Source organism: Carassius auratus, chromosome 37, assembly GCF_003368295.1.
Source record: "Carassius auratus strain Wakin chromosome 37, ASM336829v1, whole genome shotgun sequence".
NCBI classification, from domain to species: domain Eukaryota; kingdom Metazoa; phylum Chordata; class Actinopteri; order Cypriniformes; family Cyprinidae; genus Carassius; species Carassius auratus.
In genome coordinates, this window is record NC_039279.1 from 7812203 (window position 1) to 7839991 (window position 27789).

General features: G+C 36.5%; 2 protein-coding genes across 3 annotated transcripts; both read left to right on the forward strand.

Annotated features, from left to right (window-relative positions):
* Positions 1-595: 595 nt before the first annotated feature.
* Positions 596-20312, forward strand: st6galnac1.1 (ST6 (alpha-N-acetyl-neuraminyl-2,3-beta-galactosyl-1,3)-N-acetylgalactosaminide alpha-2,6-sialyltransferase 1, tandem duplicate 1). 2 transcript variants are annotated; one of them, XM_026222550.1, is made up of 13 exons: positions 596-1083; positions 1189-1318; positions 2549-2645; positions 13669-13730; positions 14576-14609; positions 14789-14987; positions 15058-15220; positions 18301-18469; positions 18648-18786; positions 19173-19273; positions 19500-19583; positions 19689-19788; positions 19958-20312. In XM_026222550.1, exons 1-13 carry the CDS (start codon positions 802-804, stop codon positions 20129-20131), a joined length of 1734 nt encoding a protein of 577 aa, XP_026078335.1. In that variant the 5' UTR covers positions 596-801; the 3' UTR covers positions 20132-20312. The 2 variants fall into 2 exon arrangements, with proteins under 2 accessions (XP_026078335.1, XP_026078336.1); XM_026222551.1 differs by having other exon boundaries at positions 13669-14609.
* Positions 20313-22235: 1923 nt separating this feature from the next.
* Positions 22236-27704, forward strand: st6galnac1.2 (ST6 (alpha-N-acetyl-neuraminyl-2,3-beta-galactosyl-1,3)-N-acetylgalactosaminide alpha-2,6-sialyltransferase 1, tandem duplicate 2). Its single transcript, XM_026223312.1, has 9 exons — positions 22236-22528; positions 22683-22911; positions 23709-23871; positions 23963-24131; positions 25247-25385; positions 25468-25571; positions 26743-26826; positions 27204-27303; positions 27465-27704. The coding sequence occupies exons 1-9, from the start codon at positions 22425-22427 to the stop codon at positions 27645-27647; spliced, it is 1275 nt and encodes a 424-aa protein (XP_026079097.1). The 5' UTR covers positions 22236-22424; the 3' UTR covers positions 27648-27704.
* The last annotated feature ends 85 nt before the right edge of the window (positions 27705-27789 follow it).

Here is a 27789-nt window from a genome sequence, read left to right on the forward strand (position 1 = left end):
TACCCCATTAAACCATTAGTTTTTAAAGGCAAACATATTCTGATTATGCAAAGTAGACAAATATTGGCTGATGTAAGGAAATGTTCCAAGCTAATGACTGGAGGTGTACATTTTCAGGCGTTTTGAGAAAAGTCAACAGATTATACTTTTAAAGGTTCCTATGTCCTTGTGGCAATAATAATAGTGGTGATGAATATGCAGTTATTAAAGGAATGGCAGGTGATTTTTTTTTTAAAGAATTTAAGAACTAAAACATTCATGTTTCTACTTCATTCATATTTTAAAGAATATTGCCTCACTACAAATAATGTAAAGGTTTTGAGCGTACATTTAAATATATTCTCTGAATATTCCTATTCATTCATATAGCCTACATAATCTGCATTAAAAATACAAGCATTTCTTGACACTGATTGTTAAAGGTGTTTATTTTTATGTGTGTTTCAAGATTTTTACAATTAGAAACGCATTTCTTCGTGATAGCTTGGTTGCCTTATATATATATATATATATATTATTTATTTATTTTTGGACTGATTATTTCTAAAGCTTTTATTTTGAAAGCAGAACTTCCGCTGGGAGTAGCTCTAAAAAAAAAAAAAAAAAATCAATGTATATTTCTGCATGGACTTGTCAAGTGTAGTGATTTAAAAAAAAGAGATAAATTCTTCGCAGTTACACGTTGTAAAAATATGCATTTATCAAAATACGCGCCTCAGCAGATAAGAAAACGCCTACGTCAGCGTTAGTTAATAATAAACGCAGTTAATCGGAGCGAACTAAGAAAGTTATTTCATAGATATGATGGATGGAACCTCAGATTTATTTTGGCCGGCGATGCTGTTTACGCTTCTTGCAATTATGGTAGCTGCAGTTTTTATGGGAAGAAATAAAGCTCCTGCGCCGTCAAAGTGCTCCCATCAAACGAGCGCTGCTGCTGTGGAGGAGAGAGCTGGTCCAGACCTCGGAGTTTCCTCACAGTATCACCGGAACCATCAGAAGGACACCAGTCAACAGGACATTCAGCTGCAATCTAATGCAAAGAGCCTCGAAGCCAAAGATGAAACTATAAAACATGGAAAGGTAACGATTTATTCTGCTTTTGTAATTGTTTATAAGCCAAATGATAATTACAAACCAATGAAAACATCAAGGAAATGTAAAATGTTAATTCTATCTTCCCCTTAGGATTCAAACTCAGATAATGTGGAAAAAGCTAGCGAGTCAGATTCTCCAGTTCACTCCTCCATTGGACGGGAGGAGGATTCCTCAAAGTCTGGGATAAGGAATGCCCTGAAGGATTATGCTCAATCACCTGGTATAATAATACTAATAATAATTGTGTAGTAACTTCCTGTTTATCAGTCTTAATATATTTTTATTATTACAAATTGTAGAAAATACTTTTTGGGTTAACATTTCATAAGAATTAAGACTGAATTAAGAATAAGACTGGTTTTAAAGTATTTTTGAAGCGCAGTCCTGTGAATAGAAATGCATTTACAGAAGTTACTTAAGTTAAAATCTGTTATAAAAATATTTTAACAACAAGAATTATGTTTTATTGGAAAATTATATAATTTTTTGTCTCCTTAACATTAGGCTCCATAACACCCCTGCCCCCCCCCCACCTCCTGCGCCATGCAATCCACATTCTATTTATTGTTGTTAAATATAAATTCCATTATTGATTTTATTATGGTTTCATTGTTTCATTTGATATTGAGAAAAAAGTGAACTTGAATTAAGTGTGCACTTTTGTGTACTTCAAATGTTAAAAGTATATATTTTTTACTTGCTAATATATAAAAAGCCACTAAAGTGTACTGAAGAGTCACTTACACTTTGTTTTTTTTAACGTACACTTAAAGTATGCACTTTGTAATTGTCAAATTAAAACTTTTAGTCTAAAGTATATTTTAAATCATTTTTTTAATGATTATTTTTGTCATACTTTAAAGAAGTACTGCACACTTACTTTGATGTGGTGACTAACATACTGGAGCACATTCGAATTTTAACTGTAAAGTTATGTAATATTAAATTTAAATATAATATTTACTGTAAAATGTACTAATTAACACCTGGTTGAAATCACTTTCCAGGCCCTACAAACTATGTTCCACCATTAACCCCTGTCTGACGCCCCTGCGTGTGTGTCAGAAGTGAGACAAAATAGTGTTAAAAATTATGATAGTAAAAAATGTTTAAAGAACTACACTAATGCAAATAATGTTAAAGGGATATATGGTTGGCAAGGGTAATTTAATATGATTTTTGCTAAAAAAAAATTTTGCGTCGTTTTCCATGTCAATGTGCAGTACACATGCAAACCGCTAGTCCGCTAGAGGGAACAAACAGTCTAGAACAGCGATTGCTATGGTTGAATGTGATAGAAAAAAACCCTCCCTTTTGCACTATTTTATGGTGCGTCGCCCTATCACCCTAAAGAAGAAACTGCCCCTGAATTTTCTTATGTTTTGTAGGATAATATATTTGTGAACATACTGCAGTTGTTTGACACTGTATATTTTCCACTCTGCAATAGATGCCGAGAAGAAACCCTTGAGGTACATGGCTGGCATGCTGAGGACCTGCCAGCTTGAAAAGATGATGACCAAAGAAGATCTGGAGGAAGAGCAGAGGTGATACTTTCTTAACTAAAATGTCTTGTAATTTGTGTTGTTGGATAGGGAGAATATTAAAAGGGTAGTACAGGCAATTTCGGAAAGACTAGCAATAGCAAGCTAGGTTTGAAAGCAAGTTCCCCCTGCCACACCTCCTTCAAAACACATGAACAGCACAGGCAGACCAGACCCTAACCAGCGATACGATGATAGACGGCTTTGGTGGAGGGTTGAATGCAATGCTGTCAGATTACTGCATGTCTCATTCACCGGTATGGAAGATAGTAATGGAAGAAATAAATTTTCTAAGCTTTGAATCGATTGAACCAATTGCTTCACAAAATGATTCACGGTTTCGAAGTGCTTGAAACACCACATGCTGGGGATGACTGCTGGTTAAAACTGTAAATGCAATAAAAACTCATGCCAAAACAAGCACAAAAACCCATTGCAAATGTTTAATTGAAAGTATAATTCATTACATGCTATTAAAATAATAAAATACCATTAAATATGAAGTTTCTGAATAATATGTTTTTAATTGTGATTATTAATTTTGAATTGAATTAATATTCATTTTCAGGGCTTGTCTATACAGGCCAATTAGAGACTATTAACTACTACTCATCCTTTTAATTACACAAATGTTTCAATAAGAATGTACAGGTGCTGGTCAAATTGTGACTTAATCCAAATGCAATCACAAATCTTGCATTACCATTTGCATTTTCGCTTTCTTGAATGCACAGTGACTGCCAAATTTCAAATGAAAAAGCAAAGTCCTTTTGCAACTGTATTTCCCATGTCTTACGAGTTATGACCTTGTCATATTTAAAGGGGTCATAGGATGCCCATTTTCCACAAGTTGATTTGAATCTTTAGGGTCTTTATTAAAGGTAAATAGCATACTTTGATTAAAATTTCTCAATAGTCGTGTATAAACACCATTTTTACCTTGTCCAAATCAGCTCTCTTTTCAGCACACTGTTCTAGTCCACATTGCTTTAAATCCTAATGAGCTCTGCTGACCCCGCCCCTCTCTTCCGTGGACTGTAAACTTCAGCCGCGAAACATGCTAACTTAGCAAATATTAGGAAAGGCGATTTGCAAAGATTCATAAAAAACAAAAACAATATTCTCACTTCTTCTGTAGACCTTAGACAGATCGGGCATCAGTGTATTCCTTTTTATAAACGAAAGTAACATTAATTCTCTGCTTCATCAACGGCTCAGATGTTGGGAGTAAATGTCGACTGCTTTATATTCATTGTTACATCCAGTAACAGAACTCCTCAATTCCTTAATCGGAGACATTCTTGTCTTCCCCTCCATCGGAGTCGACACAATGGCTGACTGACGATAGCTCACTCATAAGTCGTAAGGTAAGACGGACTAGTTAATCTGAAAACAGCCTGATTTGAGAAAGGGGTTTTTAAAATAGGGATTAAAAAAAACAGGGGGTGAATTCTTATCATTATAAAGTGGATGTGTACACACACTTCCAACACACATTTATGTTCAAACAACAACAAATGGGAAGTCGCGGCCTAATGGTTAGAGGGTTGGACTCCCAATCGAAGGGTTGTGAGTTCTAGTCTCGGGCGACTTAGGTGCCCTTGAGCAAGGCATCGAACCCCCAACTGCTCCCCGGGCGCCGCAGCATAAATGGCTGTCCACTGCTTCGGGTGTGTGCTCACAGTGTGTGTGTGTGTGTTCACTGCTCTGTGTGTGTGCATTTTGGATGGGTTAAATGCAGAGCACAAATTCTGAGTATGGTTCACCACCATACTTGGCTGAATGTCACTTCACTTCACTTCAAATGTGAACTTAGCATCCATCGATGACCCCTTTAAATAGCAATATTAATTTCCACATCTGTTTTTTTTACTCTCTGCCGCATGTTAACTGCCAAAACTCGAATGGAATCGCAATTACAAGAAAACCTGTCAAATCCATATCAGGGGTTACTGATATATACTTATATCAGTATACTATTGGGGCATATATGGGAAGTGACAACACTCACATATGATTGTGCCGAATGCTTTGAACAGTGGACGTATTTGGTAAAGGCACAGCTAAAGGCAACTGCCACAAAACCTCACACAACAGAAGGCAGCAGCCAATCCGAGATACGTGTGAAGGAACAGACAACCTGGATCTATTCTTATTCCACAGCGGTAACCACAAAAGGTCAACATTCACCATTAACCAAATGCTTTTCACCTGCCTCATGATCTCTCACTGTTTACACTCCAATTGATGCATTAACAAATTTACACTTATTTACCTATTTGCCAACTTACCTTATATTTTACTATAACTTGCTCACTGGTAACTGTCCGACTGATGCATGTGATCAGTGGCGTACCGCACATCTGTGAGATCAGATTTTCAGATCCCAGTTTTATACCATTGGACAGATTCGGGAAGCACTGAATTAATCTATGAACTTTGAGAAAATTGCCACTGCTCTGATTTGTTTGTTTTTGTAACAATAGTAGGAGGGATCCTTCATCAATAATAATACACAAACATCTGTTATAGGCCCCTGGTCTACATATTTTATTTAACATTAAGCTCAATAAAGTTAATGCAGGTTAATGGCCAGAATCCATCTCAGTTCAAACAATGACCTACATAAGCAAATTGTTGAAAATAAATTATGCAAGCAAAATCCATGTCTTGCAGTAAGAAAAAGCAGGGGTCTCCAAACTCAGTCCTGGAGGGCCGTGTCTTGCAGAGTTTAGCTTTAACCCTAATTAAACACTCCTGAACCAGCTAATTAAGATCTTAGTAGGTGTGTTGAGGCAAGTTGGAGCTAAACTCTGCAGGACACCGGCCCTCCAGGACAGAGTTTGGAGACCCCAGCTTTAAATATATATAAACTACATTTTGAAGAAAAGCCAATTTTCTATGCTTCTTAACGTACCATTTTTTGATGATTAACTTGTTCTTTTTATCAACTGACTACCACAAACAAACAAGCAAAGACTCTACCAAATGCATGGGCATTCTCAGTACTAAACTCAATAATCTTTCTTGTAATATAGTGCAAATTTATCGATCACTTTCAATTTCAAGAACGAACAAATTGAATTTGTTTTTTTTAAGTTTTAATGCATTAAGCCATATTAAGCATAACGATAATCAAAAAACGTGCTTCATTTGGTAACGACTTAATAAATTTTGTTTAATACAACGTTAAAAAATAGAATGTGTTCCTGTAGCTCAAGTGGTAGAGCATTGCATTAGCAAGTGCAAAGTTGGGGGTTCAAATCCCAGGGAACACATGTTAGGAGAAAATTGTTAGCTTGAATGCATGTAAGTCATTTTGGATAAAAGTGTCTGCTAAATGCATGAATTTAATTTAATTAAAAAAGCCTAACAATATAAACATATTAGGATACACCAAACAAAACTAAGTTTAAAGGGGTCATAAACTGAGAAATCTAAATTCCCTTTATCCTTTGACATAAGACGTCATTGTACTATAAGTTTCAGAACTTCTTGTAAGTCTGAAAACAGCTTAAATTGAAGCCAATCTGCCAAAAAGAACATCTGCTTTGACAGCACTGGCTGCTTAGTGCTGCTCACCGCTTCTAGACATGGAAAGGGTAGGGTTATTTGGACGAGGATGGATGTTTGAGCACAGTCTGTTTTTTGCTTGTTGAGGATCAAGATGTAAGAATGTCACTTCACACCCTCATCTCCAACAAAAAATGGGGCCCAATATTATGAAGTGCCATTTGTGCCAACTCTAAGTCTTACCAGGAGAAGGAGCCGTCTACCCTTCGGTTGCTGTCAGTTTTTGAATGGGATTGATAGAGATGGCAGACTACGGACAGGTGTTGTGAAATATTCGGTTCCCATGAATTATTGTTTGAGTGGGTGGAGTTTACATGAATATTCATTAGTTCCCCATTTTGTGGGCATGTCCTTGAGATGACATGCAAATGAATGGAACTGAAAATATTAATATAGGCTCCTCAAATAGCAACTTATTTTAATGGATTATTTTGAAAAGGTAACAAAGTTTAAAATTTTAACCATTAAAGCATTAACTGCAACAGTTTCGAAACAATGCATAGTTTGTGTAATATAAAGTGTCTGTGCTGTTCTGCCTTATTGATTACAGGCACACAGCAGAGAAAACAAGCAAATAACCTGTGCTAACCCAGGCTATTATAGTTTCAACAATCAACAATGAACTGACTTTAACTGATAAACTGACATTTTCTACTGTCCTCTTGCATTATCAGCACACGTTTTTCCTGTTTGACACTGTAAAGCTGCTTTGACGCAATCTGTTTTGTATAAAGTGCTATATAAATAAAGGTGACTTGACTTGGCTTGACTCTTTGATGTGTTTATAGTTTTATAAATTTAAACTGGGAGACTCTAATTTTTGTTTGAGTAGTTTGATTAGTAGCCTACCTAGATGCCATTGGTGACTAGTACTGCAGTGTGTTTACAACAATGCTTGAAATAAACCTCTACAAATATATCTGTGGCCTAATAAAATGTATATGAGCAAGCCTAGTGTGAGTATCCTGTCTTCCTTTTTTCGTATTACGCTGGATATCATGTAGAATTATAATTAAATTCACACAAGTAATTGTGCATTAAATACACAAATGTGTTATATTTCCTTTTTATTATATATATATTTTAAAACATCAAAATCTTTCCACATTCACCTTTTTAAGACTCACCAATCTCCAATAGACTATAATAGATTAAAAGGTATAAATCCTCCTAAAAATGACAACCCTGTCATTATTTACCCTACCCGTTCGAAAAGTAAAACCCTGACACATTTCTACAGAAGAATGAGTCATACAACCTTGAAACAACATGAGAGTGAGTGATTTTTTTATTATTTTTGAATGAACTATCCCTTTAAAATGTACCTACAAAATCATATTTAATGTTTTTCTTTATTGTTTAGTTAGTCAAATCTTTGACCATTTGTTGCACCGAAAAATTTTAATTTCTACTTTCATGTCATATGTTTAAGAATGGTGTGTAAAAGCATTCAACATTTAATAATCCACAGTGTTGTGTTAATGATGTGTAACATTTGAAAATCTTATTCAAAAATGTTTTCATCCGTACTGTACAATGAAACCCTTTCTGATCTTCAACATTGTTGGGCAGGGATTCCCAAACATTGTTCTCAGCCAAACTCTGAGATTAATCTCAAGATCCTCCTGAGATTAATATTTTCTAAGATTAATTAAAGAGAGCCAGGATGACAAGGAGGATCCGGAGGGCCAAGGCAGAGCAGATGGCTCAGGCAACCGAGGCGTAGGCGAGGATCTTAAAGGCCGTGGTGGAGCCGGAGCAACAGGGGACCAAGGTGGAGATGAAGCCCGGTGGAGTGATGAGGCGCAGCCGGAGAAGTGGAGTTCTGAGGCGATGGTGGGTTCACAACTGACCTAAGGGGAACCGGAGGGACGAGGGAGCCTAGCAGAGCTGTTGGACTGAATGGCCATGACGGAGAGGAGGGAGCCAATGAGTCGGCGTGCTGAGGTGGAGACTGGGTATTGGAGGCTAGAGGCAGAGATAAGGGATCCAGGGGCTGACGGGACAGCAAGAGGTGGTGGTGAAGACTGATGAAGAGGTGGTGGGAGAGGGAGGCTGGATGGGAGCTTTGAGCAGACCGAGGGTTCAGGTAAGGTGTGTTGCCTCACACACCAGATCGCTACTCCCAGCGTTGGCAGTGCCAGAGATAGGGGAATGACTTCCATGGTCATGATGGGGCATACAGACATTTCAGGGCAGATAGACAGTACGGAAACAGCCTCCTTGGCCGTAATAGGACAGATAGAGACTTCAGACTTTGACGGGAAACTGGTTAGTTCTAATTAAAAGTCTATCAGATCCCCTGAATCCTACCTCAGTTCACCTTCAGTGGTGGTACAATGGGAGGGGCATTCCTCCATGTCCTCGCTCCCCACTGTGAGAGCCTACAATCATTCCTCATTGCCGGCTCTCACACCTGGTCTGACGATTTGTGAGGCTTTGGCTATGGAGTCTCAGCTCTGTTGCTCTTACATGCGATGGCTCGTTAGTCATGGCGGGCTTTGGCTGGCTGTCTGTGACGGGCTTGTGCAAACGTTCCGTGCTGTGGGGTGATGTCCGGCTGGACTCTGGTTCTGGAGTGGGGCTGGCAAGACCGATGGTGAATGGACGGTCATTGCTCACCAGCGCCCACTCCATGAAGGCAGCGAAATCCCCTTGAGGTCCACATCCGGAAAACTGCACTCTGCATGCAGTGTGATTTTGCCAAGTAAGACATGTTCCTGGATCAACACTGCTGTCCAAAAATATAGACCTAGCCCAATCCCTACTCCTAAACCTAACCCTACTGTTTATTAAATCATAAAATCAGAGGGAAATGATAGGTAAATATCAAGACTGTAGAAGCATCTAACCCTGATTGTAAACCTAAAACTGACATTTCTTGAAAACTGGAATGTTGTTCTAGGATCAACAAGGATGTTGATTCAGGAACATGTTGTAGTGAAATCATTCACCGTGAAAGACACTTCATTGTTCTCGAGTTTGCACAAAGGGATGTGCCTACGATGCAGATAAAAGGCTCTGGCATTACAGTAGATGGGCACTTTGATAGGCCTTTTTTAAAACTGTCCATGGGACAAAGTGGGTTTTCTTTATCCGATGCACTTCGATCTTTGTAATTTTTTTTGGTTTGTGGGTTATGCGACAGGGTCAGCTACAAAACCATTGGGTGTTAAAGGGGAGAGTGCAGGTACATTTTTAATTTTGATGAAAGCTGGTGTCTTTTACTAGAATTTTTCCTGTAGCACTTTATAATTGATTTAAAGATGGCGTTGCTTTATTTGAAGTATTTATAATATATGATGTTGTGTTTTGTGATGTGACGGTTAATACCTGCTCTCATACACATCAGACTTGTGATGCTGTATTCACGATTAAACGGACTTGGAACCTGCCAGCCAATCAGAATTGAGTAGTCAGACAGCGTTTTTAACCTAAATCACAGCAGTGTACATCTATGAAGGCTGTAGGCTGTCAACACATACAACTGTTAGCCAATCATAGCAGTGGATGTTACTTCCGAGTCTACAATCCGCCATTCATATTCAAACAGAGAGTTCCAATGAGGGGGTCAAAACAGGACAGAAAATATCCTATACTTCTAAATTTTTTATGTTTGTTTGTTTGTTTTGATGTAGAGTTTTTGATAACATTATAAGTGGTACAAAAAAAGTACAAAAAAAGGCAGATTTTCCTAGTTGATGATTTAGAACATTATTAAAGTGGGGGGCGAAATGTTATTTCATGCATACTGAGTTTTTTACACTGTTAAAGAGTTGGATTCCCATGCTAAACATGGACAAAGTTTCAAAAATTAAGTTGTACGTTTGAAGGAGTATTTCTGTTCCAAAAATACTCCTTCCAGTTTGTCACAAGTTTCGGAAAGTTTTTTTTTAGTATGGCTCTGTGTGACGTTAGATGGAGCGGAATTTCCTTATATGGGTCCTGAGGCACTTCTGCCGGAAGAGCGCGCGGTCCAGTATAGCAGAGCACTGAGAGCACAGACATTCACTGATTAGAGCGAGAGCGTCGCGAAAAGTCGCAAAAGAAGTGTGTTTTTGGTTGCCAGGGCAAGACAACCCTGCACAGATTATAAAAAAAAAAAAAAAACAGCATTAAGCGACCAGTGGATGGAGTTTATTTTTACAGAGCATCAACGGAGTTGTGCAAGTGTTTTTGTTTGTTCCCTGCATTTCGAAGATGCTTGTTTTACAAACAAGGCCCAGTTTGACGCCGGATTTGCACATCGTTTATTTCTTAAGGATAATGCAGTCCCAACGAAAAAGGGTCACGATTGTGTGTTGGAACCGCAGGCGGTGAGTAAAACTGCTTCAAATATCTCTGTGTTGTTAACTTAGCTATCGGCGCGTAAGCACATCAAGTAAACAACATGCGATGTTGTCATCAAACTGCACTTTCCACATGTACAGCTTAAAAAAAAAAAAAAAAAAGACGACATAAAGTGGAACTTAGTCATTTTCCAAATCCGCTAAGCAAAAATATACAGTTTCAGTACATACCACATAGAGACGTCGTTGCTGATGCTGCTCTTGTTAAATTTCAGCCTCTGGATCTGATTCTGGATCATAAATATATGCTGAATCTGACTGTTAGCCATGGTTTGTTTGGGATGTTTTTTTCCTCACGGTAATGTCTCAGCTTCCAAACGCTCTCAAAGCCTACTCGCACTCGTGATTCTTTAGCTCCGCCCACACGTCACGCCTCCAGACGCTCGTGTTTTTCCGGGAAAAATCGGTACAGACTATCTTTCTCTTATGAATATAATGAAACTAAAGACTTTTTGGAGTTATGAAGGATGCAGTACTACTCTATAGGTACTCAAGATTAACAGGATATTGAGTGAAAACGAGCATTTCACCCCCCCCCCCTAACCATGTAAAGAGTTTTTCCACACACTTTTCCACTTTACTGCACTACCTTTGTGCTCATATCTAGAGTCTCTTATCTACTTTTCTTCTTACTACACTCAAGTCAAAAGAAGTTAAAAAAGAGACCTTAAGTTTTTTCAAATCCCACTGCCATGTCTGTCATATTTCAAAGCATAAACATGTTCTGTGTGATTTGCGAATGCCTTTAGTATGTCAACAGTGGCTGCGGGGGTGTCCCGTACACCAATACACATGACCATACAGAAAATCAAATAACCCTATCTGTCTGCCCCAAATGACACTTCTCCAGTCAGACCTAGACGCAGCTGTCACAGAACATGCCACAGCCAAGATGAGTAACTTAACATTAAAAATCCTGTGCATCAGTTGCAGTGTACGGTGGCTGTAAGCAGTGAGAGATCTTGAGGCAAAGTGTGCTCCACTACAATTAAAAGAGAGAGAATTTACTATAATACAATAAGTGTGTACAATTGCACTGTTTGCTCGTGTGCATCAGTCTGAGTGAAACAGTTAGAGATGTTGAGGCAGGTGAAAGGGTTTGATTAATGGTGAATTTTGACCTACTGTGAGTGCATGCCCCATAGAAAAGTCCTTCCCCTGACACTGATTGACAGGTTTCTGTGCAAGTCATCGAAAATTCAAATGCTAAAGCAATTGCGATTCCAATTGAGTTTTGTCAGGTTACATGCACGACGCAGACAGAGTGAAAAAGCAGACTTAATGTTGCTATTTAAATATGACAGGGTCATAACTCATAAGACATGGAAAATACAGTTGCAAAAGGACTTTGCTTTTTCATTTGAAATTTGACAGTCATTGAGCATTTGTGACTGTCAATTGCGTTTGGATTATGTCATAATTTATGTGCCCACAATTTGAAAATGCAATTGAAAATACAATTTGCAATTCATTTTGAAAATAGCCTGCAATATTCTTCCATCCACCGATGAGAAATCATTATTATTATAACACAATAACACAATATTATAATAATAATGCCTTACGTTCTCGCTCGGTCTGCAGTTGCATAATGGAACGCGCTGATGATGTGTCATGTCTGCACAACAGGGTTTGCAGAGGTATGCAAATACATACATTGAGAGGCAGGTAGGACAGCCTATCCTAATCTTTGGACCAAAGAATTTTTATATAAATAAATACAAATAAATTAAGACCACTTAACTTAGTGATTGCTATCGGGATGTGAAGAGACTCAACCAGCATAACAAAAAATGTTTTTGAACCAAATCACCAACCCTGCTTATAAAAGTAATGCATTATAATATTGTGTGAGGCCTACTCCCTACTCCCAACTAACTGCATAACTAAATAACTTACTTTTTACACTTTTTATTTTTTACACACCATACCTGAATAATTACTTCTTATGGAAAGTTATGCATTACATTACTTTTGGGTGACTTTTTCCCATCAGGGGTGGGCTTGCTTGCTTGTTCTATTTTTGGCAAATGTAAAAGGCCTTTCATTCCCTCAGGTTGGAGGAAATTTTTCACTTGTTCTCAAGAAACACAAATGATATGTTTATCTAAAGTAATTTTTGCTTAATAGTGTTCTTGAATTGGACCATCGAAGGTCTGCAGTAAAGACATTGGTTAATAAAATGGGATTAAATATAAAAAATATTTTTGTGGTAACATATTTAATTATTACAGGTATGAATTTCAGAGTTTTTATTCATTTTGAGGAATACTGAATCTCTTTTTGCGCACATGAGATGAATACATTTATGTTAATCTAGAAATGCAGTAAGCAGAGCACACAATGCTGCTACACTTACTCCCGGTTTCTCTGAACATGAGTCAGGAGAGCTGTCAGTCAATAAATGGGAAAACAAAGTAACTGGCATTACATATTAAAAAAATTTAAAAGTAAAACTTAAAAATGAACATGTTACAGTACTAGTTACTTTATAAAAGTAATCTGAATACATAATCCATGTCACCTGTAATGTGTTACTTGCAACACTGATTATAAATGTATTTACTGTAACATTTGTTCAGTTCAATGCACCATGTATAAAGTGTAAGGTTCACCTTGAGTTATTCATCAAGTCTTAATCTTGTTTACTTTGTATTTTGCTTTTCTAGTTTGTTCTCAGAGACTTCAGGATGTTTTTTCATATCTTGATGATTTATATCCCATACAAACAATCAGTTTGTATTCACTCCCTCCACCCATAACAAACATTTTGAAACAAGTTTTCTTTAATAGTATGCAAACAGTTCTGTCAAGCATGTTCACTTTAATACTCTACGTCCATGATTTTAATATGTGTTTCAGGCTATTCAAGTTTTCTGTTTGCCCATTTTTCAACTCTGCACTGTTGTTCAGAAAAATCTTCCAGGTCCTGCACTCTTTTGTTTTACAGAATTGTAATTATATTCAGGCATATTTGAACCCTTTCCAGCAGCCAGTGACTGTCTGTCTTTTTACGCTAAACTTACTGACACAACCGTAGATATTAATTTACAAACTGAACATCTGAGATATGTTTTTAATAAAGTGTACATGTTTTGTTTCAGGGTTCAGCGAGAGCAGTTAGCTGCCATCTTCCAGCTGCTCAAAGAGAAACAAGACACATTTGGTGAGGTGACAGAGAGCGATTTACAAGAACAGCTTAAACTCTATTCTGTTTAACAAATCAGCAAATAAAACTGTACTGACAAACACTAGATTCTAGATTCAAATTCTAGATTCAAATACCATTTTAAAGGAGCTTTCAAGTTGAAATCAGTGACTTCAATTAACCTATTCCCTGAAATATTTGATTGTGTGAAAAAGGGTTTGTTTATGAGTTATATGTATATTATATGCATTTATTGGTCATTATTATACATAATATAAGTAATGAGGAATCACAAAATCTAGAAATGTTCAGTAGAAAACGAGTCTTCTTTTTATTTATGATTTAGCTTCAATTAATGGTTATGGTGCATGTCAGTTCAAACCAAATCCATGTTAAATAAAGTATGATCTAAACTGAAATAAAATACTAAATACTAAATCAGCGAGTATTACTCACTCTAGCTGTCAGCTGTCTATCTTACATAGTGACATTGGGATTCTTTAAGTTACTAGTATGACAAATGGACAAATTATGCTTTTTGCTTTATTTTATATTTTTTATTATTTACCAGTATTGTTTTGTTTAAACACAGCTTATAGATCTGTGCTGGCTAAAGGCCAATAATATTATTCATAGCGATGGGCGGACTGTAATGCAGATGTAAATACCTGGTTGATGATGTAATGAATTTGAATAGGTAGGTAGATTATAAAACACTGTTACAAACAGTAACATCTTTCACACAGTTCACAGTTCTGCATTTGGCCAGACTGATCATATGAGTGGAAGTTGGTCTTGAAACATGCAGAAAAAATTGACTGCTATTAGTCTTATTCTGACTTGCTGTGTGCTGCTCTATCTAGTGCTTTGGATGAATCTCTCTGAACAGTTTCACAGGTAAGAAGGCAACTAGATAAATATCTTAAAAATATTATATTTGTCTTAAAGGTGTAATTATGATATTCTGATGACTTATATTTGGGTTTTAATACTTTTTTTTTTGTGAAATATTTGTTGGTCTAGATTACCACAAGAAGTTTATTCCTATTTTTTCTATACACTTTCCTCCTAATTAGCAAAATTGTCATCATTTCTGCATTGATTTTATCACCACTTGGAACTACAAGTAAGTACGAAACAGAAAAACCCATTTACCCCACTGAGCGAGAAGTCAACATAACACCTATTCCAGTTCTCTATAAGAACAATTTTACAAAACTTCCAGTGTGGGATTTCGAAGATGTTTATTTGCGAAGCAATGAAGCAAGGAGACCTGTAAGTGCTACTTTTCCAATACCATTCTCACTGTGAAATTGTGAAGTCATTTTGATCAGCTTTTCTGTAGACCTGTCCAGAATCCCTTCAAAACAAAGAGGATCCCAAGTTCAAGGAGGCAACACTTCCTGACATTCAGCTGTGGCTGTACAAAGGACTACTCAACATAACAGAATGGAATCGATTAGCACACTTCAACAATCCCTTCGGCTTCATGGAATACAAGTACAATGGTGATAACCTAATGCAAATTTAAGATTAATTTCTGGCAAAATAAGGGTGTGTAGAATCCTGAGTATGTTTGAGAAAGGGGTGCAGTAGGTTAATATTAGCTTTATGTCATGGAACACTGTAAACAATGGAAACAGACTTCTGTTTCTTTAGTTAAACATTATGGCTACAGTACAGGTTTAGATTAAAGAATAAAAGGGCACATGAATTAAAAAATTAAATAATTTATAATAAACTGCAATATTACATAGAATTTGAAATTGTTGGGTGCTTTCACATTAGCAATTTTGGTAGGGTGACTATATTGTAGTTTTCCAAAAAGAAGGTGCCAAAAAGGGGTTCAGGGTACATAGAAAGTTTTTTTTTTTTTTTTGGTGTTCGTTTGCTAGTTTTATTTTTTATAATAAATAAAAATAAAACAAGTAGGCACAATGGAAAAAATAATAGTTACATAGTTATATAGTATGGCACAGTGGTTTATATGCATATTTATCCATAAACGGGTAAATATTAATTCTGCTGTTAAAAACAAACAAAGAAACCATGTAGGAGAGTGGTTATTATGTGCAAACACTGAGAAACTTGATATTATCTATATGTAACTTTCACTATACACTCTCACTATTTGAGCAGTGTGCACATGTAAAAAACAAACAAACAAAAAAAACAAACAAGTAAAATAAATAATTATATTCCGATTTGGAGTTTATGGCATATAAACGCGCACATCAACCCAATCACTTTATTAAGCGTTCATGTAAACACTACAATCAGATTCACCAATCGTAATGAATTCAGTCCGATCCAACCAAAAAGTGTGCATGTATCCAGTTTGTGTGTGTGAAATCGAAAGTGAAAGTAAACAGCGCGAACGCTCATTCAAAAGTGCTTTAAATATTCCGCATACTGAGAGCTGCTCCAGATGTCTATATACAAATTCTATAATACAATATTAAAATGTTTAAAGGGGTGGACACGAAAATAGCGGGAGCGAAACAAGTGTTGCGGGAGCAGGCAGCAATGGTCAGAGATTCGGAAAGAGCAAGATTAAGAAAACAAAAGAAGACATTTTGGGCGATGAAAATAGCAAAAAGTTACTTTGTTGTCATGACAGCGAATCCCATAAAAATCTAAAACAACTGTCATGATTTTAATGCTTTTTTTAAACAGAAGAATTCATGTGTTTTAATAAAATTGTTCATTATAAACATTTATTTTAAGTCCTCTAAAGATTTGCCCCCCCAATGTTTCACTTTGTCTCATTTAATTCATTTTATATGCACACACACACACATACACACATACACACTCGGTCACTTTATTAGGTAAACCTGTTAAATTTCTTGATAACACAAATTGCTAATCAGTCAATCACATGACAGCAACTCAGGCATCTAGATGTGGTGAAGACGACTTGAAGTTCAAACTCAGCATCAGAATGGGGAAGAAAGGTGAATTAAGTGACTTTAAACGTGGAGTGGTTGTTGGTGCCAGATGGGGTTTCTGTGTATTTCAAAAACTGCTAATCTACTGGGATTTTCATTTACAACCATCTCTAGGGGTTTACAGAGAATGGTCCAAAAAAGAGAAAATATCCTGTGAGCGACTGTTGTGTGGACGAAAATTCCTTGCTAATGTCAGAGGACAATGGGCAGACTGGTTAGAGATGATAGAAAGGCAACAGTAACTCAAATAACCACTTGTTACAACCAAGGTATGCAGAATACCATCTCTGAACACACAACACGTCAAACCCTGAAGATGGGCAACAGCAGCAGAAGACCACAACGGGTGCCACTTCTGTCAGCTAAGAACAGGAAACGGAGGCTATAATTCACACAAGAAAATAGAAGAATTGGACAATAGAAAAAAAATGGACAATAGAAGATTACAGGAAATACATTGCCTGGTCTGATGAGTCTCAACATTCTGTCTTGTCTCAATGGTTCAGGCTGGTGGTTGTGGTGTAATGGTGTGGGGAATATTTTCTTGGTACACTTTGGGCCCTTTAGTACCAATTTGGCATCATTTAAACACCATAGCCTACCTGAGTATTGTTGCTGATAATTTCCATCCCTTTATGACTACAGTGTACCCATCTTCTGATGAATACTTCCAGCAGGACAATGCACCATCTCACATAGCTCAAATCATCTCAGACTGGTTTCTTGAACATGACAATAATTTCACTTTACTCAAATGGCCTCCACAGTCACCAGATCTCAATCCAATAGAGCAGCTTTGGGATGTGGTGGAACGGGAGATTCACATCATAGATGTGCAGCTGACATATCTCCAGCAATTGCGTGATGCTATCATGTAAATATGGACAAAAATCTCTGAGGAATGTTTCCAACACCTTGTTGAATCTATGCCACGAAGAATTAAGGCAGTTCTAAAGTCAAAAAGGGGTCCAACCCAGTACTAGCAAGGTGTACCTAATAAAGTGGCCAGTGAGTTTGTGTGTGTGTGTCTGTGTCTGTGTGTTTGTGTATCAGGGTAGCCAACTCTCACGCATCTGGCGTGACACTCACGCTTTCAGCATCAATCTCACGCTGAAGTGCAAGCATGACTGTCATGCCAGATGTGTGAGAACTGGCAACCCTGGTGTATATATAAACATTGTGCCACAAACACTGCTGATTGAGCTATACTTGCAACCTTAAAATATTCCCTTAGTTCTAGTTCCCTCTAGCTAATCCAAAAATGAATATTTGCTAAAAAAAAAAATTTACACTCATGCCAATAAATATGTTGATGAGGTTGTTTCTTCATTACTTGTTCATCTATGGATCCTCTGCAGTGAATGGGTGCCATCAGTAATGCTTATATAAGGTGTTTGGACTCTTATTTCTGACCGCACCCATTCACTGCAGAGAATCTATTAGTGACCAAGCGATGCAATGCTATTTTTTCCAAATCTGCTCTGATGAAAAAAAAAAAAAATCTCCGCTACATAACGGTTTGCTGGTTGAGGGTGACTAAATTTTCATTTTTTGGCCAACAATTCTTTTAAGTTTGGATGACCTCTAACCCAATGCACTTTGCTTTCCTTTACATGCATTTTTTCCCCCCACTGAAGAAGTAAAAGGAGCTGTGGATTTGATACCAAAGCCTAAGTTTCCAATATTACTGCCTGTGCCTGAAAGTTCAAAGGATGGCTGTATCCGCTGTGCTGTTGTGGCCTCTGGGGGGATTCTCAATAACTCAAAGATGGGCAAAGAGATAGACTCCCATGATTACGTTTTTCGGTAAGAGTAAATGTGGTAAAATGAAATAAAATTTGTAAAAAATGGCTAAGGTAGAGTTGACAACTGAATGAATTAGATATGTTAATGATAATGTACACCAATAACAGATGCTACATTAACAGTTATTCTAAGGTTGTGACTGTGTGAAACTGTTCTGAAACTGTTTATTCTTAAACAGAGTAAATGGGGCTGTTATTCAAGGTTACGAGGAGGATGTTGGAAATAGAACATCAGTCTATGTACATACAGCTTTTTCCTTATATAGTTCCATACTGACATTAAAACAGTACGGGTTTCACAATATTCCACAAGATGAGGTCAGTATATTTTACAGTTTTTCATGCAGAGAATTATTAATATAAGTACACTACAGAACTGTACACTATAATTCAAAAGAGGTTATGATTTTTTATTTTTAAAAGAAGTCTCTTACGATTACCAAAGTTCCATTTATTTGATCAAAACGTATAATAAATATAGTAAAATCACTTATAAGTAATTTTACAATTTAAAACACCTGTTCTCTATTTGAATTTATGTTCAAATGTAATTTATTCCTGTGATGGCAAAACTGAATTTTCAACAGCCGTTACTAAAGTCCTCACTGTCAAAAATGATTTTGTGTGGTTAAATGTTTTCGTAACATTTTGTAAACAACTAAATGTTTTGCTGAGAGAAGTGACATACTGGTGTTTTTCAATAGGATATTAAATATGTAATGATCCCTGAAGGCCTGAGGGACTTTGAGTGGATCCAAGGCCTTTTGCAGGGAAAAGAAGCAAATGGGTCATTCAAGGGTGTGAGGTACAGTAAAATTAACACAGAAGTCTTTGGAGCTATATATAGTGCCAAACTTAATCATATAATAGGGTCAAACTTTACTCCTAAGCGGTGGATGTAACAATTAAAGTGGATATTGTGAGTGAAGAGGTGTTTACAATGCTTGGCTCCAGCTCAATATGATAAGGGGTTAAAATGTATCGTTATTGATTTGTGAAAAAAAAAGACATTTGCATTTATTCTTCCACAGGCCACTGAAATTTTTCAATGGGAATTTTAACGAGAGCAGATTCTATGTTCTTCACCCTGATTTTCTTCGATACATTCGCAACAGGTAACATTTATGTTAAAGTGACCGGTTTTGTCTATAGTCATACAACAGTCTTAGCATGATCTCTTTTGAATAACCCTTATTTTTTTATCTAATATATAAAAACAGATTCATGCCATCCAAACAAATGCAGGGCAAATACTGGGCAATGTACAGACCGACCAATGGAGCGTTTGCTTTATTCTTGGCTATTCACACATGTGACATTGTAAGTAAAGGCATTATTAATTTTCTATTCGTTCATCAGCTTGTTCTTAAATTGGTTTGTAGTTTTTTAACACTGGAAGGACTCTATTTTCTGTTATCCTATTTTTTTTGTACATATTTTAGTAATAGTTTTTGAAAACTGAATGAAAAGGTTTTGTTCTCAACATTAGGTGGATGCCTATGGATTTATCACAGAAGACCACCATAAGTACTCCAACTATTATTATGAAAAGTTAAAAAGAACCAGTGTAATTTTCTTTATTAACCATGACTATGGCCTGGAGATAAAGACTTGGAAGAAACTGCATGACTCTGGAATCATTAGACTCTTCCAAAGGCACTGATACATCAAAAGCAGAAGGAGGCTGTCTGTCATCTCGGCAGGCATTACTTCAAAAGATATTACCAAGTTATGATTCTGAAAGAAGCTGTGTCTCGGTTACATGCAGGAAAGATGAACAAAATCTTTCTTATAAAGCTAGGGACTGAAGCTAAATGAAACATCTGTAATATGCTGCAAGAGAAAGCTACTAGTTTTTATATATATATATATATATATATATATATATATATATATATATATATGTATGTATGTATGTATGTATGTATATATGTATATATGTATGTATGTATGTATGTATGTATATACATTTTTTGTGCAGTTTTTATCTTTAATTATTGTTCATTGCATTTGATAAAACCCTTTTTACTTAAAAAAAAAAAATGTTTTCTTGCAAATGCAAAACAGATCAATATTTTCCAAAAACCAAGGTTTATACAAAAAAATTGGACCAACTTTATAAAAGGTTTTTATTTATATAGCTCTATTTCCTATAAAAATAAATGTTCAGTTGATTTTATATAATATATATGGCAGATACTGTGGCACTTCATCAAAAGGGCTGTGATATCAAGATGACCCAGAAGTACTGATAAACCGAAACCGATTTATGGGTAATGGTCTAAAATTGGTCAAAGTCCTATGCAGCTACAGAAAATATCTGGTTCATGATTTGCTACTAAAGGAGAATCCAGTTACTATTTTCACCTACTTTCTACACCCTGGCCTGCACTGTGAACGATTATTATTGTTTTCAATAAAATTGTGAAAACCACAATGATTTGTGTGTTATTAGTTAAGTCAGATTGTGTTTATCTATAATTGTTCAAAAAGATTTGAGATTATTCAGCAATGCAAAAATTCAGATATTTTCAAAGGTTTCACAAATGTATTCTTGTCGCTGCTCTGAAGACTATACAGACTTTGAGGAAACTGTGTGACTTTGGAATCATCAAAAACAACGACTCCAAAAAAAAAAAAAAAAAAAAACATCAAACGCAGAAGACTCTGTATGCTTTTACAGTCTTTGTGAAGAACAGGCTGTGTTGGAACATTAATCTTTAATGTGTATGTTTTACACGTGCAGAGGTGTAAAAAGTACTTAAACATTTTACTCAATGAAAAGTACGAGTAAAATTTAAAATGTACAGCTTTAAATTGTACAAAACTAAATGCACAGGTCAATAACATAACAAACATAAACAAACAAAGATAAATCCAGTGCAAGGATAAATACATTTTATAAACTCATAAACATAGGATGACATGAGGGTGAGTAAATGATGAGAGAATTTTTGAGTGAACTAGTCCTTTGAAGAGCAAGATGTGATGCAGAGGCTAAAACATATTCCAGACAGACTACAAGAATGTGTTGCATTAATGAAGAGAGTTATAGAATTAAAACATTAACATTTGGAAGGCCACTTTTTTTGTTTGTGTTGTTTATTCAACATCACTGTCTAAGGACAATTAAACTTTTAATTGTTTATTTGGTATTCAGAGTTTTTTTTTTCTCAGCAAAGATTGATAAATAATTATTTTTGACTAATTAGATTAATTAATAAGCAAACCATATAATTATTAAGATAAGAAAAATACTCAATGCAACTTTGCTTCTTCAGTATGCATCCTTAGATTTGATAGTAAACTTTTGAAGCCAGACTTTTAACTGATTAAAGTCACTACTGAAGTAGAAATGTTGGTGCCTAACGCATGAAAACATTGATGACTGGTTTTCAGATAAAAACAGGCACATTTGAGCTTCTGTTTACCATATTTAAAATGTATAACATAAAATACAAATGTACTTGTTAAGATGAAATAAAATGGTAAGGAGTAAAATGTAAAAAAAAAAAATATCCAGAAATGTAATAAAGTAAAAGGACAAGTAACCAGTTTAAATTGTACTTGCATACAGTACAAATCCCTCCAAATAATACTTAAGTAATCAAGTAAAATGACTAGTATTTTACACCTGCACACACGAGTGTTTTTTTTAACTTACGCAGCGCTCCATATAAGGAAAATTAGGTGGAGAAAAAATTGTGCACAAACCTCATTGGCTCTCGCCTCAATCGCATATTTTAATATGCAAACTTAAACGCGGAGAACGAGGCAGTGTTCAAACGGTGCGCTTCGCTTTGAAGATAAATAATATAATATACCAAACGTAAGTTTCTTTAAAAAAAAAAAAAAAAAAAAAAAAAAAGCCCCGTGTGCGTCCATGTAGGCAGTTCACTTCAAGTCATCGGTAATTGGCCTAATCAAGCTCTAATCTCACAGCTGCGCATGCGAAGATGATTCTTCTGAGGATATTCTTGGCGATATCTTTTATAACTTTACTTCTGTTTATTTTTGTAACATTTTACAATGGAAATTACACTTCAAATGCACTCTCGCGGTAAGAAACACAAACGTGTATAATTATAACAGGCTAGAATGAGAGCTACGCAATTGCAGTTAGTTTGTTCAAGTGTTTGCTTCTATCAAAATGTTTACGTCAGGTAAAACAATAACAGAAAAGAGTCTAATAACTCTGCTGCCCTTCTCCTAAGACAATATAATTCCATGTGTGTGGAGGAAGACAGTGTCGCAGGTTCTTTGCTGAGAGTTGTGGAGCCTGACCCAGCCAACAGTTCACCTGTGACTAACACAACGATGAGCCCTGACCGTCTTGGGACTCAGTTAACGCATGTGGCCCCTATGTACGAGCACAACTTTACTGCTCTGCCCCAGTGGACATTTGATGATATATATCGTTTGGATCCACAGTTTAAACTGAGTGTAAGTGTGATGGATAACAACAACAACAACTAGAGTAAAGTTTGTGGACACCCTGTTAATGTGGCTGACATGACCGATGCAACCCTGCTGAAAAAAAACCCCATCTTAACATATATAATTTGTTTTCGTTCTGTAAGCATGGATATAATTAATAATAGATAAAAGCAAACGTGACCACCTTTTTTTAGATTAAAATAAAGCCTACCGCATCATGATATGAAATTTTAAGGCCTCTAACTCTAAGTGATCAACATGATCCAAAATAGGCTGAAAAACATTATCTACTACATGCCTTGTCTTCTGAATGATAGCTCACATCTTTTGCAAGTAAAAGGCCTTTTAGTGTACTTATAAAAATGTTCATCTTCAGGTTTTGGTACATGTCTTTTTGCTGCCAAATCTTTAATGTTTTTTACCAAGAAACTTTTCCATCGTTAGTAATATCTTAAAATGAACATTTACTGGACTGAGGCTACTTGGGTTTACTTGATTTCTATTTCTCCATACATCCACCCCAATTAAATAATTGCAATTAAACAAGAATCTCTGATTTGTTCATACTCTTTCATTTTCTTATGTAAATGACAAAACTACAAGGGCAATATTTACAATATTTGACTGATCATCGTAATTGTGTTCAATTGTAAATAGGAGATGTTTATTTTGATTGCTACAATGCATGAGCCATAGAAGCCTGATAATATGATACAAAGCATAAAACACATATACAACTTTTCAGACTATTTTTCATTTATCAAGCTTTACAGGGTTAAAGCCATTACCAATATGTTTTTCAGGAATGCATGGTGTCCTTGCGAAATTCCTCTAATCCTGTGTATAAAGAGAAGTTTATTCCAAACATTCAGCTGTTTTTACAAAGTGATCATGTCAACATGAGTGAGTGGAACCGGCTTTATCACTTCAACAATCCCTTTGGCTTTATGGGATTTAATTATACAGGTTTGTTTAATCAGAAAGCATAAATGTGATAATTTAGATGGTTTATTAAGACATGGTTCTAGAATAATGCACTGTTTTCTCCTTTTCATAGCCATAAAAGCAGCTGTTGACACCATCCCTAAACTTGCATCTACCCAGTTACTACAAGTACCCAAAAGAGCGAAGGATGGCTGTATTCGCTGTGCTGTTGTTGGGGCTTCCGGTATTCTCAATGGCTCCAAGCTAGGAAAGGAGATTGACTCTTCTGATTATGTTTTCAGGTAAACTGAACAACTTGTTTAGCATATTACAGTAGATCAGTCACAGTCTATTAAGTGTAAAACAGAATACCTTGTCAGAACTTTAACCTCTTAAAGGGATAGTTCATCTAAAAATTAAAATGTCCCCCCATGATTTATTCATCCTCAAGCCTTCCTTGGATGTTTATGACTTTCCTCTTCCAGATAAATACAATTGGAGTTAGACTGGTTAGAGTAGACTGGTTTTTCTTTGCTATAAACAAAACTTTATTCTTGCGAGACTTCGGGTGACCATATGCGGCGTTCATACGGGACACATCCCAGCCAGTATTTTAATATTGCCTAAAATATCCAGGTTTTGGCTATTTGCACTGTGTAGGTTGATCGTTGTGTAACATTCATGAGAACTATAGCGAGCAGAGCCGGCGGCTCCTTATGCTTTCGAATCGCTTTCACGTGTTTGTTCTTTTGTTTGACTTGAAGCATTGTGGCGCACTTTGTTTTTGTTTATTTTGGATTGTGCGCAGCGATGCTTCAAGTCAATTGAACGAACAAACACGTGCGCATATTTGCATCGCTTTGATCGTTCCCTCTAGATCTCACCTTCTCACAAACAGCCCCACGATTGGTCGATTATGTACAATACCTGCATGTTATTGGTCAAACTGCTCTGGATGTTTTAGGCATTATTAAAATCCTGGCTGGGACGTGTCCCGTATGAACGGCGCATGTGGTCACCCTAGCAAGACTAGCATATTATCACCAGATCTACACTACGCCTACTTTTTCGCTGGAACTTGTTAACACGCCTACAACAGTCAGCAGAAGCTAGAAATTACTGTTTTTCTTACACAAACGCATCTATCCATTTCAGAAGGTCTTTATTACACCCTCTCACCCCCCGAGCACATTTTATGATGGACGGATGGAATATTTTTGGGCTTCAAAATCTTGACCACCCATTCACTGCCATTATAAAGCTTGGAAGGGCCAGGATATTTTAAAATAACTCAGACTGCATTCGTCTGAAAGAAGAAAGTCATAAACACCTAGAATGGCTTGAGGTAGAGTAAATCATGCAGTGATTTTAATCTTGGGGTGAACTATTCCTTTAATCACTTGTTTGTTTCTGCTAGGGTGAATGCAGCCATTATAGCAGGACACGAGGAGGATGTTGGGACAAGGACGTCCGTTTATGTGCACACAGCACATTCCTTAATCCAGTCCCTCATGATACACAAAAAGAGAGGTTTCAAACAGATTCCTACTGACAAGGTGTGTCTTAACAATCACTTGTTCTTATACGTGAGGTGCTTTGGCTGAACTTCTCATACTTTTTTGTCTTTTTTTGTGAAAGGACATTAAATATGTTCTAATCCCTGAGGGTCCAAGAGACTACAACTTTCTTGAGTCCCTTATGAAGAACAGAAAAATACCATCAGGAGCATATCGTGGACGAACGTAAGACATTCTAACAGAAAATAAATTATCAAACATGATTTGTTAGCATAAACCAGTAGTGCAAAATATACAGGCCAGGGTCATCCTTAGCTGATGCGGGGCATGGTGCAAGATAGGGAGCGGGGTCCCCCTTGGTCCATTGACAGTGACAGTTCCCCATTGGTCTGTTCATGGGGCCTGGTGTGGCAGCAGCAGTTGCACCCGCCTAAGGACGGCCCTGATATAGCCCGCCTTTTCATGCCATACGGCCCCGCAGGCCAAGAAACTGAAATCTAATGCAGTTGCCAAATTAACCACACAGAGTTGCAGTTAATGAAATCTACATCAAATGACATAAACCATGTGAAAACAAAATATTTAAAGTGAAATTTAATTACTGTATTTTCCGGACTATAAGTCACACTTTATTTTATAGTTTGGCTGGTGCTGCGATTTATAGTCAGGTGCGACTTATTTATCAAAATTAATTTGTCATGAACCAAGAGAAATGAACCAAGAAAAAACATTACCGTCTACAGCCGCGAGAGGGCGCTCTATGCTGCATGAAGACATCCTGACATGATGGTTGGGACGTGGAAATGCTCTGGTGTAGTAGCCATGAAGTGATGAGATTTTGTTGTCGCAGACATGATGTCTGAGGGCACTGGTGTAGTAGGTACTGGAAAATTGTGGGGTTCCTCATCCATAGTCCCCACAGTAAATGAGGAACCACTCAGCAGAAGGGAATGGCCTATGGATTTTGCCAGAGAATTCATTTAAACCACTATGAAATATCTTTTAATGCCAAATCATTCAAAATAACTGGGTGACACAGTCCACAGAATTCCTCCATGTAGTCCTCTAAGCCGTGATCCCCTTAATGGAGGTTTTTTGTTCATTCCATTTCATAAATCTCTTTTTGAGATTTCAAACACGGGTGGTTCCAGCCTGAGCTATTTAAAGTCTCCGTTCTCTAACTGCACCTTCTAGGCTTGTCTGATTTGATATTCTGTCCAATGTGGCCACCGACCCCAGATGAGTTCCCCACCCCTGTCATAAACCAAAACTGAGAGCGATTGGTATTTTTCATTCAAGTATCTGCCTTCTGTTTGTTTGGCTGTTGTGGTTTAAATATGACCTTTTATATATGAAATATTGTTCAATGATTTATTATTATTTTTTTATTTTGAAGGCCAAGGAATTATTACAGTGAGCATTTTAATGAAAGTTCTTACTACATCCTCCATCCAGACTTTCTCAGATATGTGCGTAACAGGTAAGAGAAATTTCCATACATGTGCACTTATTAGTTAAGTTGCCACATACTACACCTAGTTCATCACGTCATCACATGTTTTCTCTTAGTAGCAGCTCATCATATTCGAGCACACACAGCCAAATACTGTAGACAATGGAGTATCTGTGCCCGGGTCTGGCACTGACTCTGCTTTCTGAATGAATATATATATATGTATGTATGTATGTATGTGTGTGTGTGTGTGTGTGTGTGTGTGTATATATATATATATATATATATATATATATATATATATATAATTCTTGATTAATTAAAATTTAGATGAATGAAAATCTACATATGAAGTTATCCGTTCATTATTTGTTAATGGCTATGTCTTACACTATTCATTTTAGGTTTCTTATGGGAAGACAATTAAAAACAAAAAGATGGGGGATCTACAGACCCACTAATGGAGCATTTACTCTTCTGCTGGCTATGCACACATGTGACATTGTAAGTGCTATTGTAATACTACTTCTACAGTACTACTACTAATTATTACTATTTGCCAGCATTTCTTCAAGTCTGGTTGTTCATTTCAAAGCCTGGTTTATTTGAACCAGCCCCTGAGTTTGTTTTATAGTAATATCATGTTTTTTTCTGTTCTCGTGTAGGTGAGAGTGTATGGTTTTAGCACTGCTGACCATCGGAAATATCCAAACTACTACTATGACCAAAAACACACTAAACTAGTGTTTATAGCTAATCATGATTATCGTTTGGAGATGAAAACCTGGAAGGAATTTCACGATCACAAATTTATCTGGATGTATTTTGGAAATCTGATCTCTAAATAAATCTGTTTTTCACAGGAAATTCACAGGAAATTTACCCAAACAATTGCTAGCCAAAGAATGTGGTTGAGTGAATTTTTTTTTTTTTTTTTTCACAATCAGAAAGTGTAATTTGTATGAAAAAAATATATATATAACTTTTTGT

Bases quoted from the DNA above. Each gene is read 5' to 3' on its own strand.
- st6galnac1.1 (XM_026222550.1), top strand. From the start codon at position 802: ATGATGGATGGAACCTCAGATTTATTTTGGCCGGCGATGCTGTTTACG. The intron at 15,221-18,300 runs GTGATAACCTAA...CCCCCACTGAAG, and splicing joins CATGGAATACAAGTACAATG to AAGTAAAAGGAGCTGTGGAT. The intron at 19,584-19,688 runs GTAACATTTATG...ATATAAAAACAG, and splicing joins CTTCGATACATTCGCAACAG to ATTCATGCCATCCAAACAAA.
- st6galnac1.2 (XM_026223312.1), top strand. From the start codon at position 22,425: ATGATTCTTCTGAGGATATTCTTGGCGATATCTTTTATAACTTTACTT. The intron at 22,912-23,708 runs GTAAGTGTGATG...TATGTTTTTCAG, and splicing joins ATCCACAGTTTAAACTGAGT to GAATGCATGGTGTCCTTGCG. The intron at 26,827-27,203 runs GTAAGAGAAATT...TATTCATTTTAG, and splicing joins CTCAGATATGTGCGTAACAG to GTTTCTTATGGGAAGACAAT.